This window comes from Triplophysa dalaica, chromosome 20 (genome assembly GCF_015846415.1).
Source record: "Triplophysa dalaica isolate WHDGS20190420 chromosome 20, ASM1584641v1, whole genome shotgun sequence".
Classification (NCBI taxonomy): Eukaryota; Metazoa; Chordata; class Actinopteri; order Cypriniformes; family Nemacheilidae; genus Triplophysa; species Triplophysa dalaica.
Window position 1 is genome coordinate 14,938,648 of NC_079561.1, and position 14,364 is coordinate 14,953,011.

A 14,364-nucleotide genomic window follows, 5' to 3' on the forward strand; every position below is an offset into this window, starting at 1 on the left:
TCTGCATCTGATGCCAGAAGGTAGCTGTCCGATCCGTGACCGCCACACCTTGATCTCCATGTTCTCGCAGACAGAACATGCGAGATCAACGAAACCGGCCTCAGCGTGTTTGACCCCCAAACACATGAGGCAGGTATCATGGCCGTCTGACTCAGGGATGAGTCTGTCACACCCCAGGGCAAAGCTACGAGACATGCCCGCAGCTGTGGGAAAAAGCAGCCCTGAAGAGGGCCTTTACTCTTTTAGATTTGTGGCTCTCTGCCGAAATGCCCAGGGAAAGTCCGCTCTCAGAGGGGGGAGGTCCGCTGCTCTGCATCGTATATCCAGCAGTAAAAGTCTCTGTAATAAATCTCAATAAAAGGGAAGGAAGGAGTCGGGAACCGGCAAACATTTAAACAAGTTTTTATATAAATAATAACAGCCGGCGGCCCCTCATGGACGACCGCCGGCGAACAAAACATAAACATAAATACAAATACAAACTTAACATATGTTCGGGCCCGGTCCTCTCTCTTCGATGGTCCGATCGCTCGTTCCTTTTATATGCTCCCAATCTCCTACGTGATTCGAGCCCGGTGTGTGCACAGCTGACTCAAACCACGGTCTCGCCCCGCCTACTCTACTACATACCCCCATCACCCCTCACAGGCCGGGGGTACCCCCGCGACTGTGCAAGCTCCCTCCCCCTTCCTCGGGGGGGGGTGGGGTGGGGGGTATGCAGCGACGATACAAGACAATGGAGACGGGAGCCCTCGGAGCGACCGGAAAGAGAGAGGGGAGAGAGGAAAAAAAAAATTACAGTCCGGTTCCCTGACATGCTGCCGCTCGTTCCTCAACCAGACGGAGTACTCTCTTTCGCGGTGCCTTGCGGTGGCCCTGGGTCTTCGGTGGACGGCTCGACCGTCCGCCCCCTGGCGGCCGGCGGTGACTCCTCCTTTATCTGAGAGTCGGGGCGGGTTCCCAGTCCCCTGCTCCTCCCCCTTGGGCGGACGGACGCAGGCTCCGGCCTCTGGCAGGCGGTGGCCACACTCGGCACTTCCGCCCCCTGCTCCTCCCCCTCGGGGGACGGACGCAGGCTCCGGCCTCTGGCGGACGGCGGCAACCCCCCGCTCCCGCTTAGACAAAAGCCACCCCAGCTCGACCCAGGGGCGCGGCAGCAAAGGTCTCCGTTCCACCGAAGTTTTGACAGTGGCCGCACTGTGCACTTCTGAGTTATACTGGCGGACGCCCTTCGTCCGCGCTGCCCGAACTCTCCGGCACCACGAGGCCACTCGGCGGCGAGGACTCTCCGACAGCATGTCTCTCCTTCCTCCCGGGTTTCGGCACCAATGTAATACATCTCCATAAAATGGAAGGAAGGAGTCGGGAAACGGAAGACATTTGAAAACATTTAATAAAGTAATATAACAGCCGGCGGCCCCTCACGGACGACCGCCGGCGAACAAAACATAAACATAAATACAACCATAACACAAGTTCGGGCCCGGTCCTCTCTCTTCGACGGTCCGGTTGCTCGTTCCTTTTATATGCTCCCTATCTCCTACGTGATTCGAGCCCGGTGTACGTACAGCTGGCGCTCATTCACAATTACTCACCGGACTCGAACCACGGTCTCGCCCCGCCTACTCTACTACAGTCTCGAAGAGAGAAGATACCGTAAGCCTATTAGCCGCTAGCATCAGGTTCCGAAGAACAAAGGATGATGGATAACCACCGCCATCTTCCTTTTATACCCGTATGTACGGGGCGGAGACTGGCGTGGGCGGGCTATTCGCCAATCCCCATTGCCGTTTTAGTTTGATCTCAGAGATGATAGGTTCTCAGAATCAAACCCCAGTGTGTCTCTCAACACAACGTCGAGAGACCGACTGAAGGGAAACGAGTCATACTTACATCGTAGGCCTATCTGCACTCTGTTGTTAAACTTCTGATTAGCTGGCCATTAGCTCAAGCACTGTCTCTCAGGTGTTATTATACTCAACGCTACAATCAAAACACAGAAAATAAATCTCTTTTCATTAACGTTACTTTGAATGATCAACATATTATTCACATTATAAATTCTCCCTCAAGCATGCACACACATTCAACAGCGCATTAAATATTCTCTTTAACGTTAGTTGAGTAAATGGCTCGCGAACTGTTATATCATCACTCAATTACAGTGCAGTGTTATCTCAACTTTAGCTGTGAAATTTGATAGAAGTTGTTCAAATTTGCCAATAATATTCTTACAGACCTGGGCCATCTTCATGTTAACATGCTCTGATGACATACGAGTTAGCTAGCATCCGAGTTATACCGATATAATGCAGAAAAACTCACAACTATTTTAAGTTAAGCAGTAACGTTATACAACGTAATAAATTAACAATTAATTCATTAATAGAACAGTTTGACAACACGCTGTGTGACATACCTTACTGAAGTTTATGTTTAAGTTTACCGCTGCGGACTGCCTCCACTTTACTTCAGAAAACTTTGCGCGTTCAGGACACAGATACGGCCCGCATCTGCTTAACGACTGTCGTTCTCCCCCACTGAAACCAGGCTCAGTTTGGATCTGTACTAAAGCAGTGAAACGGATGCGACTGTAACCAGATTTGGCGGTTTGAAGACAGAACAGGTGTTGTACCGAAATCCGACCATCACAAAGGTTACATAGGACCACCTGATGTCTAGGATGTGCCTGTGATTATCTTAAAGTGAACCTCTATATAAAGATGTGTCAGTATCTTATATGTGATGTGCCTGTGATAATATTAAAGTGAGATTAGGAGGGAAGTACATTTTTAACGGGTATATTGGTTATTGTTGTGGAAATTATACCCCCTATAATAAACCCACTGTATTGAAGCTAGAGTCAAATGCTTTTAAAGACACAACCTCTATATAAAGATGTGTCAGTATCTTATATGTGATGTGCCTGTGATAATATTAAGGTGAGATTAAGAGGGAAGTAATTTTTTCTTAGGTTAAAGTTTAAAATTGTGGAAATTTTACTCCCCCATTAAACTCGTTCTAGTAAAACTAAAGCTTAATGGTCATGAGGCCACCAACCAAAGATATATTAAAGAAATGAAGTGCTTCTTGTTCCATCTTTTTAACACTACACAAAGGTTAGAAAAACATACATTGAATAGAATATTTAGACCTGAAAAGAAATAGAGGAATCTAGAATGGTCTGTTAAATAGCCTGTTACAAAATAACTCATATTTTGTGTTTTCATAACTCATTTTTAATGTTATCAAAATGGAAGACAATTGAAAACTGTTTGTTTTGTCTTTAAATCGTGATTTCATTGGTCATACAAAATGTAACATAGGGAAAAAATCCTTAAAATAGAGATAAATGAAAGAATTTTTGCAGTATAACGTTCGCAAGCATTTTTAACACCGTCTTCTATAAGAGCACATTATAACCTTGAATAAATGTATTTCTCTATACTTCAATGATTGAATATTTGTATTTTAAATGACATTCATATGCAAGTATCAAAGGAAAAGTAAATGATCAGCCTACAAGTTATTTGAAAGACGGTGTGCATTAGTAACATGGCAACAGCAAAACCTCATCCACTAATCCAAAGATATTCTGACATTACTTTTTGGAACAAAGTTGTGCACAGATAAATTACATCGGGCATCAAAATTAGTCTGCATAAAAAGCATTACTATCTCTTTACTGTGATAATCCATGTAAAATTGTCTGGGTGGTCTTGAAGATATTGTCACGGGCCGGGGTTGGGGCAGAACCCAAATCGCACACCACCCGTACAAACCACCGCTCTGAGGAGCTACACCAAGGGAACAGTACGAGGCAGAACACGAGATAGAATAATTTAATGAGCTTTATTTAGTCTTAAAACTTGCTTAAAATAGTATCAGCGTGGAGAACTGCAGCTCTTTCCCCTGTTCAGGGCGACCAAGGGTTTTAGGAGACTCTGACGCCAACGACTCCCGGGTAAGTAACTCAGGACAGTGTAGGCCGTTGGCTCACTAACTCCCCAGGGCAGCGATGGGGTTCAGGATACTCAACCAGCAGAGAATCTTCGGACTTGACTCAGAACAGTGGAGACGTGGGCTTACTGCTTCCTTAGGTTAGCGATGGGGCTCGGGATAATCGACCAGCAGAGAATCTTCGGTACTCAACTCAGAACAGTGGAGACGTGCGCTTACCGCTTCCTTAGGACAGCGATGGGGCTCGGGATACTCGACCAGCAGAGAATCTTCGGTACTAAACCCAGAACAGTGGAGACGTGGGCTTACTGCTTCCTTAGGATAGCGATGGGGCTCGGGATAATCGACCAGCAGAGAATCTTCGGTACTCAACTCAGAACAGTGGAGACGACCGGCTGACTAGGGACTGATGGGCACCTGCACACAACTATAAGCAACATGCATTTCCAAAGCACATTCTTCTGGAAGGCGGGATGTACCCATGAAAGGTTTGGAGCAAAATGGTATGTCAAACACGTGAACACTTCAATTCGTAAGCACTGCGACACTACAAAGTACCTCACAGTGGATTTAAGCCTTCACTCCATTCCGCCTGGGCCACTCCACCAACCGCTCATATGGTGTCCAAAGAGGGGGGTGCGGCGTGCTTCCAATTGTGCAGCGTTTATCCGAGGAAACAAACGTATCCTTAAATCACCAACTTCAACCACACAAAGAAAAGGAATAGCATACCGCCACGGTTCTTCCGGTTTATCCTATTAACTCCATGAACACAGACAAAGTATTTCTGTAATAAGTTGAAATCCGGTACTTAGCTCTCTTCCAGATTTCTATTCCCACTGACAATCTTCTAGCCAGCCAGCTCTTATAGTCGTGCCCCTTCGCTCCTTTCGCTCGTGTCTGTCACGTCCTGTTTCTCTCCCCCGAACGCTCCGTTTTAGATCCTCTCAGCCCTGCTTGTATATCCATTCTAACAGGCCCGTACTAATCGCCGACCTGGCGGACTCTAATTCGATGCAGCTACCGCAATTTCCCTTTATTTACTTGTCCGATCGGCCATGACAGTGTCGTTCGCCCGGAAGTATGCCCCCAGACAAACACACGCTGTCATTTTTAGTTCCGCCTTCGGTACCCGGTGACAATATTGTTTCCACGAGCGAGCTAAATCGATCTACCATGCTGTTGTGTGTTTATTTACTTGACCCATCTTTAATCATTAGCATTGCTTAACATCTTTTGGTGATCGTAGATTTAGGACTTTGACAACGACTAATTTACACATTCATTCCTGGGTCTAGAAGTGTGAAATAGAGCCGCAGCAAACAGAACTCTTAACTCCGTCTATCAAATGTGAATAAAGCGCGTGCACGCGAGGGGAGTATGATTTGTCGGGGGAGTCGGATTTCGGTACAATACCGGCCCGGAGTCCCCTGCTATCTAGGACACTAATGGGAAGGTAACAAGGAAACGAGATGGCGGGAACAAAGAAGTGGACCGGAGAGAGAGTATAGCAAGCCGATGGATCATTATCTCTCCCTACGCACACAACTTAAGGCTGTGCCATGACCCAAGACCAATAATAGACATGACATGATGGCGGAATCATGACATCAGACATTACAGATATTGAAATAAAATAGCAAGGACTTCAGTACAATATTTATTTAGCAGATTTTTATTGACAGAAAAATAAACATTTCATTATCTTCAGGCTAACAATATTCTTGTCTCACCACAGTGCGCAGCTCGTGTTTAGATATAACAATCAAAAGCCCTGAGTTTTTGTGCGTACATCATGGTCTGTTGATTTAGATGTGTCAAATTAATTGAAAATCACGAAAATAGAAGTTAAATCTCAAATCTGTATTATTTCTGGTTGCAAAAATAACCAATACATAACCATCAGGGAATGTTATTTTCTGGTTTATTTTTTTTACCAAACAATAACCATCATATAACGTTATTTTCTGGTGGCAAAATAATAACCTAAAAAAAACACCAGGGTTATTTTCTGGTTGCAAATAAGTTTCCAAAAATGACCATCAGGGAACGTTATTTACTGGTTATTTAGCAAACAGCCTGCAACGTTCTGGGAACGTTATTTTCTGGTTGCCAAAAACCGCAACAGAGAAGAACGTTCTTAGAACGCTATTTTTGGTTCCCAAAAAAATATCCAAAAGGCAACTAAAAACTAACGTTAGGGGAACCTTCTGTGTTTGCTGGGGCGTCTGTGCGTTTGAAAGCCAGAAGAACGTGATGTGTTAACGTTGCAGAGAGATCCGAGCAGAGAAACTGCTTCTCACACGTATTTCCAAAACTGTCACATCTGTTCGATGATTTATCAGATCACATCACTCGTTTCCGGTATACAGCTGTTCGGGTTTTTTCATTGGTGTCTGTTATTAATAATGTAGTAATTGCAGCTTTTCCATAAATGTCTCACGGGTCCTCCTATCTACTGGTGTCGCTGTTCACTGTCAGTGATGCGTCTTTCTTCTTCCGGCGAGTTCTTGAGTACGTCACACGCCCCTCTCTCATGGACAAAATGGAAGAAGCATTGAGGGTTTGTGTATTTGAATGCAGAAGATACTATTATTCTGTGTAAGTCTTTTTACTTTAGTCTGCCTCTGCATTTCTTTGTGTGTGTAAACGCTGTGTGGACTGAACATGCGACAAGAGTGAGTGTCCTAAACTGCTGCTGATATTTAAACAGAAACTCGTGCCTCTGTTTTATTGCATTCTTTCTCTTACGACTAATATCTTGAACAAGTTTCAGGAATGCCATATTTGCCAGTGCACAGAACTGTGTATGAGTTTACAGTGTAACTTATGTTTATAAACTCAGTAACTGTTCATATGTTTTTTTAGCTCTCGGTCTGCATAAAATGTTGCAGAGAAACATGACCTACTAAAAACTATATAGCAAAGTAATAATAGACGTTTCCATTTTTTAACATTAGTTAACTGCAAATAAAAACGAACACTGATCAAATCCTCTTCAGCGTTTATTAATTATATTAACATTTTGTAATGCATAAAATGCACAAAAACCAACATGAATGAGCGAGGGTAATTGCACTCTATTAACAAACAGAAAAGATACGCTGTATAGTGCATTTTGTTCATAGTTAATGTTAGCTAGTGGACGTTTAGAAAATAAGACCGTGTTGTAAAGTGTAAGCAATAGCAGACTGAACTAAACATTTGCCAATGTTAAGTTAGATTCGGTTATACAAGTATGCATGTAGCTCAGTTGTGTGCTTTAAATGAAAGTGTATACAACTGTGTAAATGTTTAATGTATCCTACGTCTAGGCATAGACGTAGCAAGATTTAAGGGAAAGGAAATACTTAAGTTACAGGCGACATCGCCACTGCGAATGCCGGGATGATGATCTCAGTCTAAGTGATGTAAGTTTATGGCGGTGCAATGTGTTCACTTTTTTTACTACGTTATAATGAGGTGTTGTAATAACATTTGTTATTTGCCAACTATAATTATTGAGGAAAACATAAGTCGTAAAACATGATATTTTCGGTTGTCCTGTTGTTATTGCACCAGTTAATGTTCTTTCTAATAACTAACTAATAATGGTCTCATGGAGAGCTGCTTTTATGTTGCACTGCACTTTTTTAAATGGGCACATCACTCTTTCTCTTGCAGACGGAGGACATGATAGCTCTATCACATGCAGTCCCGTCATGATATTGTGAATGTTTTGTAATTGTGACACAGTGCACTCATGATGAGACCAAAACCCATCGCAGACTCTGTACATACTATACAAGCTCTCTAACTACTACACAGAACCTTCTGGTGCTTCGTCACTACCGTGCAAGAAAAAGTGATGACACTTCCTTTTCATGAAAGATCAGTAATTATACTGTATTTACTTAGTATGTTTTCCATTGACATCAAACGACAAATATCCAGTATTAGGAGTAGGGTCTAAAAAAAGTTTGAGAATGTTTTAAAAATGGTTGTGCTGTCTGCAGGTGCTGAGCTGAAAAGTAAAAACAAGACCATCCTGAAATCGTTCTGTGAAAACACAGAGGTAAATACAATTTGGATGTATTTTTTTATTTTTGAAGAAATTGCATTATTAAATGTTATGGAATCCATACGCTCCATTGGATGTAAATCCTGAAGATGTTTTTCTCGATTTCTTTAGTTAAGATGGATGAGGAAGGTTCCATCTGTAAGGAGAAGACCTGGCGTTTCCGACGAAGCACCATTGCCAGACGGGAGTTCTTGGAAGCCGTTGGCACCATGCTCAACAGCCCTCCCTCCCCACACCGTGATACCCGGCAGTCCAGGGGTCGAGGCAGGGGTCGAGGCAGGGGTCATGGCAGGGGAAAACATGTCACTGAGGCTGGTGTGATTCCTGCTTCCTCAAAACGGGGTCGTGGGGGCCGAAGACGTGCGCCACACTCTGTGCTTGCCCCTTCTGAAGAGAAATTAAACGAGGATAAAGCTCGTGGTGTGACAGAGGGTCCTCAGTGTGTTGAAGCCGACCGGAATTCGGGTGAGAAATCGCTAAGTGGGGAAACTGTTTCAGATAGAGCAGAAGACAGCGATGATCTCAGTCTCCAAGAGATTCGGAAACGTGCCATTTCTCGGCGACTGGAGGAACTTGGACATGAAGATAATGTGAAAGACACAGAATGCGCTGCAAGAGGCATACAGCTGTGGGAACAAGATGATGTTAACATGTTATATGGCACGGATTTTGAAGGTCAAACAGCGGCTAAAAGAGCAAAGATAGACTGTGCTGAGGAAGACAGCACAAATAACAGCGAGGAGGCTCGTGAGAAGATTGATGGGGTTGTTTTGTGCTGTATATGTCAACAGACAATGAAAAACAGGTGAGTCCCAGATTAAATGCAGATGCCACCTGAAAGACAAATACGTTTGGCTAAAAAACTCTGGTTTTAATTAACTGATTTAAAATTCTTAATTTTGTCATGTGGCGAATGTACCTTTATATTAAAGTTGCAATCCGTAACATTTTTGGTTTAAAAAAACTAAAATCTGTTGAGAACAATAGCGAACTTTTTTTTATATATTTCAGGTATGACTTTCTGGAAATTGACACTTTGACGTAAACCTGTGTAAAGCAACCTGCAATTTTATGTTTCAAATTGTGCTATTAATCCGATTAATCACACTTTTTCTGTGATTAATCACAATTGATTGCGCATAACATTAATGTTTTAAAATATACTTTAACAATCTTCAAATTAATGTAGAAACAACATAATTCTTTAACAGCATAATTTGATGAAAGCCAACATTCTGATATTAGTACTGCAACTGAGGTCTCCATTAAATTGATTATTTATTTTACATTAATTATAGCCATTCAACAGTATAATTGAGATCTATGATGTGAAACAGGTTGGAAATTTACACTTTACAGTCTTTAATGAGAATTATTCTTTATTTAATTGACCATTTAGCATTAATCTCATTAAACATTGAATTCACAAGAAAGGGAACTTAATGTTGTCTGAAAAAGGTTCACTGACGTGGCCTGTGACTGTACACACCAGACTGGACCTTGCATTGCATTTTGCCGCGTCCCACAGCTAGAAGCTATCCATCTTCATTGAACACATCAAAGCAACTGTTTCAAGAATGTAACGCTAGACACAGGATGACAAAACAGATGGATGTTGCGTTAAATATTTTAAATGCGTTCATCTGAAAAAAAAATTGCATGCATTAACAAGGTTTGCATTGACAGCCATAGTTTCAAATAAACGTGGCAATTTAGTGGCAAACATTTCGTATTGCAACTTTATTGTTGAGATTTTCTATCATTTATGACCCAATACTTCCCTGAAATGGACAAGCTCTCCATGTTTTCACATGTCTCAAATTTCAGAGGGACAACTAAGGTCCCCTGAAGTGTCTCTTATTAGCATTTATAACCAGTTTGTAAGGGTTTCTCTGTAATTATGTGCACATGAACAAATACTGTTGTATACTATTTTCTATACAATACTTATAATTATACCCAAATTTCTAGATACTACAGTGAATGTCACTATGTCTCACATCCGTTCATCGAATGCCCATGAATTAGGTGTTCGATGGGGACAAAAAATCACCCGAAAGATCTCATTGATTTAATTCAATTCAAGTTTATTTATATAGCGCTTTTCACAATGTGTATTGTTTCAAAGCAGCTTTACAGGGGCAAACGGGAAAAACAGATAAGTTAGAACACAGCACAGTGCATGGTGTTTATACAACGAGTAAGATCATTCTAATAAATAATATCTAATTTCTAAATAAATGAATGAATGCACAATTCAACATTGTGTCGAACTTTGACGGGTCTTAGGTCCAAGCGAGGATTTTGTAGAAACATGCGGTTATCCACATTTGAAGAGGCTGGCAGGATATGTAAGAACATACCTCACAATGGGTTGTTCGTTGTACCCCTGGGACGTAAGGGCCAACCGAAATTCCCCACAGACTTTATGTCCATAAAAGGTATTATATAAGGTTGATAGAATATCTTTGCAGCACAGTGTCTTAGTGACAAGGGGGTGGGTTCATTTTACTCTGATAACCAATGACTGTCACAGGATCATCATGAAGCTGTGAAGCCATGCCCATAGCAACCATTTACAGCAACCTTGCAACAGATCCCATAGAGTTCCATTAAAAAAAGTCAAGATATTTGCAGCACAGTGTTGTAGAGACAAGGGGTGGGTTAATTTTACTCGGGCACCTAATCAGTGTCACAGGATCATCATGAACCTATGCCCATAGAAACCATTTAAAGCAACCTAAAAGGTCAAGATAGATATCTTAACATGAGGGTTGATTAGATTAATTTGTGGCTTAAAGCGTCATCACCCTAGTGACTGCCCAGTGCCCAGTTTTGCCGCGGCAAGCACCACTCACATTTTCTTCAGAAAATTTACCTATCTAGTAAATACTATTATATTAAATATAATAAAATGAGAATATGAGATGCAGCGAAATTTAAACAGCGGATCCCTATGAAATTTCACACTCAAAAGCTAAGGGATTTTCCCAACCAGTGTGTAGAATCGCATTCACTTGAGCATTCAGCCCGAAGATGCGAGCCATTCAGTGAGATCTTAGCTTTACATCATATGCCAGGCAGACTTTAGATTTTCTAGTTAAAATATTATACAGGCATCAAAACATTCAGACATTTTCTCAAGTCATGTTTATTTGTATAATGATTATACAGCAGTATCTACATTAGTCTGTATGCCTCCCTGCGTTTCTCAACAACACATCTCATCTTTTAATTTTCAGTTTATAAATTCCCCAGCCCTGATGCCACCTCTATGTTGGTGGAAACGATTATCTTGCAACAATATTAAGGATATTTAGATCTTTAAAGGGGTCATGAAATAAAAATTTGAAAGTAGTTTAAATGTGTAAATCTCAAGAATGTTTTCAAAGTTTCCTTGCATGTGGCGAGGACAAATCGATCTGTTTATTTTCTTTATGAATCAAAATGGCAATGCATTTTCAAGCGGTTTTGCTGTTATATTCTTAGAATGTCTCTTATCTGTCAGGTTTCTGATCTGCTGTGATTCTTGCCGGAAGTGGCACCACACTGACTGTGTTGGCATTAGTGAGGCTCACGGTCGTCTCTTTCAGAAGAATGGAGAACAATTCACCTGCTCCACATGCTCTGACGATGATAACATCACCAGGAAAATCAGAAACCCTAACAAAATCAGCACGTGTACTGTGGTAAAACTGAACATTTTTACTTTGTGATTTATAATCAATAATGTTGAATACAAAAACATGACTAAGCTTTCATTTTTACTCTAATCTTCCGATCTTGATTTGTTAGTGTTGGTATGCTTTAAATTAGGTCTGCTCAATTATAACACAAAACATAATCACGATTATTTTGGCCAATATTGAGATCCTGATAATTTAACACGATTACTCATCAACTTTTAAAACAACATCGAAAACAAGTAACATTTGCTTTTTAACTGTGAATTCAACTGAAAAATAAATGTAAAGAACTTGCACAGCTGAACCACTGTAACGGAAAGGTGCACTTAAACCACAAGAAAAGAGAAGATCCTTGCAAAATGGAATGTGGCACAATGTACATTTGTACATTTAGGCATTTGGCAGACGCTTTTTTCCAAAATGACTTGCAATGCTTTATCCTATACATTTTACATAGGTATTTGCAATCCCCTGGGATCGAACCCACAACCTTGCGTTGTTAACGAAATGCTCTTACCACTGAGCTACAGGAAAGCTGTATAATCGTTTTACCTTAATTATTTTGTTTTTGTAATTGTTGAAGGCCAAAATTTACAATAACTATTAATTTTCGATGAATTGCATAGCGCTACTTCTAAACTCAAGTCATTAATGCTAAATGTTCACTGATTTATGGCTTTGGGGGGTCCGGACAATACTTTTTAAAATGAATAATATTTAATTCATTGAGCACGGTCGAATATGTATATAAAAGGTTAACATCTAATGTTTTATCAGGCCATTTATTATATATTTTGATAACACAGTTATGAAACATAGAAAGGCCTGGTTACTGTGTTGTAGCCTCTGGTGCTAAAGCAAAGTACTATTTTAATATCTAAAAAACTACTGACACTGAAATTAATTTATCATGAGCAGAAGTACTTACAAAGTTGCTAAAAACTAGCCTTTCCATGCCATTCATATTAGAACTGATTCTAAATAGTCTTTCCATTTAAAACATGATTCATTATGAAATGCTCTCAACATGCTGATTATTAATGCTATTATTAATATCATTAATGCTAAATCAAGATACATGAGCTTATGGTTTGGTGTCACAAACATACATGGCAAACAGTAAACTAGAAATACTTTATCGCATTATCGTTTACTTAAAGGTACAGTGTGTTGGAATTTTAAGGGTTTATTCACCAAAATGTAATATATAATACAAAACTATGTTGTGAGTGGTGAATAAATACCTTACAAAATAAAGCGAAATGTTTATATTATCTTACAATGAGCCATTTTATGTACAGTTGTGTTCAAAATTATTCAACCCCCACTGAAATTGATTGTTTTGGTCGGTTTGACATTGATTATGATCATTCAGTCATCCTGCTTACAATTAAATCAAAGAGGCACGTGTAGGTCAGACAAATATAACATAACATTTATAATGAAATAACCACAAATGTCTTTTCTGAGCTCACATCATTATCAGTTTTATTCAACCCCCAAGTGACATTCAATCTTAGTACTTAGTACAACATCCTTTTACAGTTATAACAGCTTTTAAACGTAAAGCATAGCTCGACACAAGTGTCTTGCAGCGATCTACGGGTATCTTCGCCCATTCATCATGGGCAAAAGCCTCCAGTTCAGTCACATTCTTAGGCTTGCGCACTGCAACTGCTTTCTTTAAGTCCCACCAGAGGTTCTCAATCGGATTTAAGTCTGGTGACTGCGATGGCCACTTCAAAATGTTCCAGCCTTTAATCTGCAACCATGCTCTAGTGGACTTGGAGGTATGCTTGGGATCATTGTCCTGTTGAAAGGTCCAACGTCTTCCAAGCCTCAGGTTTGTGACGGACCGCATCACATTGTCATCCAATATTTCCTGGTACTGAAGAGAATTCATGGTACCTTGCACACGCTGAAGCTTCCCAGTACCTGCAGAAGCAAAACAGCCCCAAAGCATGATTGACCCTCCGCCATGCTTCACAGTAGGCAAGGTGTTCTTTTCTTCATAGGCCTTGTTCTTCCTCCTCCAAACATAGCGTTGATCCATGGGCCCAAACAGTTCTAATTTTGTTTCATCAGTCCACAGAACACTATCCCAAAACTTCTGTGGTTTGTCCACATGACTTTTGGCATACTGCAGTCGACTCTTCTTATTCTTTGGGGACAGCGAGGGGGTGCGCCTGGGAGTTCTGGCATGGAGGCCTTCATTACGCAGGGTGCGCCGTATTGTCTGAGCAGAAACTTCAGTACCCACATCTGACAAATCTTTTCTCAGTTCCTCAGCAGTCACACGGGGACTTTTCTCCACTCTAAGCTTCAGGTAGCGCACAGCAGTCGAAGTCAGCATCTTCTTTCTGCCACGACCAGGTAGCGTTTCAACAGTGCCCTTTGCCTTGAATTTGCAGACTAACCCTAAATTACTAATTAATGTCATTTTAGTTGCATATGGTTCTTTAAGAAGTCCTTGTAGGATTTCATTCTGAATACAATTACAAATGTACACTAAATTCCCTAAAACCATTTACAGCATTGGGGGTTGAATCATTTTGAACACAACTGTATATACACCGCGGGCACACCCTTACATGTAATATATCAAATTGTACAGCCATGTTTCTATAGTAGCACTACACGGACAAACTGAGCGCGTTT

The 14,364-nt window shown here is 41.1% G+C and overlaps 1 protein-coding gene across 6 annotated transcripts in view; it reads left to right on the forward strand.

Moving 5' to 3' along the window:
- Positions 1-6,469: 6,469 nt before the first annotated feature.
- Positions 6,470-14,364, forward strand: part of si:ch73-181d5.4 (death-inducer obliterator 1) — a 37,639-nt gene continuing 29,744 nt past the window's right edge. For 2 of the 6 annotated variants that reach the window (XM_056732554.1, XM_056732556.1), the window contains exons 1-4: positions 6,475-6,561; positions 7,956-8,014; positions 8,132-8,825; positions 11,529-11,709. In XM_056732554.1, the coding sequence (XP_056588532.1) occupies positions 8,137-8,825; positions 11,529-11,709 (870 nt within the window). In that variant the 5' untranslated portion in view covers positions 6,475-6,561; positions 7,956-8,014; positions 8,132-8,136. Of the gene's footprint in view, positions 6,639-7,955; positions 8,015-8,131; positions 8,826-11,528; positions 11,710-12,716; positions 14,080-14,364 lie in introns of those variants that run through there. The other 4 variants (XM_056732560.1, XM_056732555.1, XM_056732558.1 and 1 more) reach the window with 4 other exon arrangements.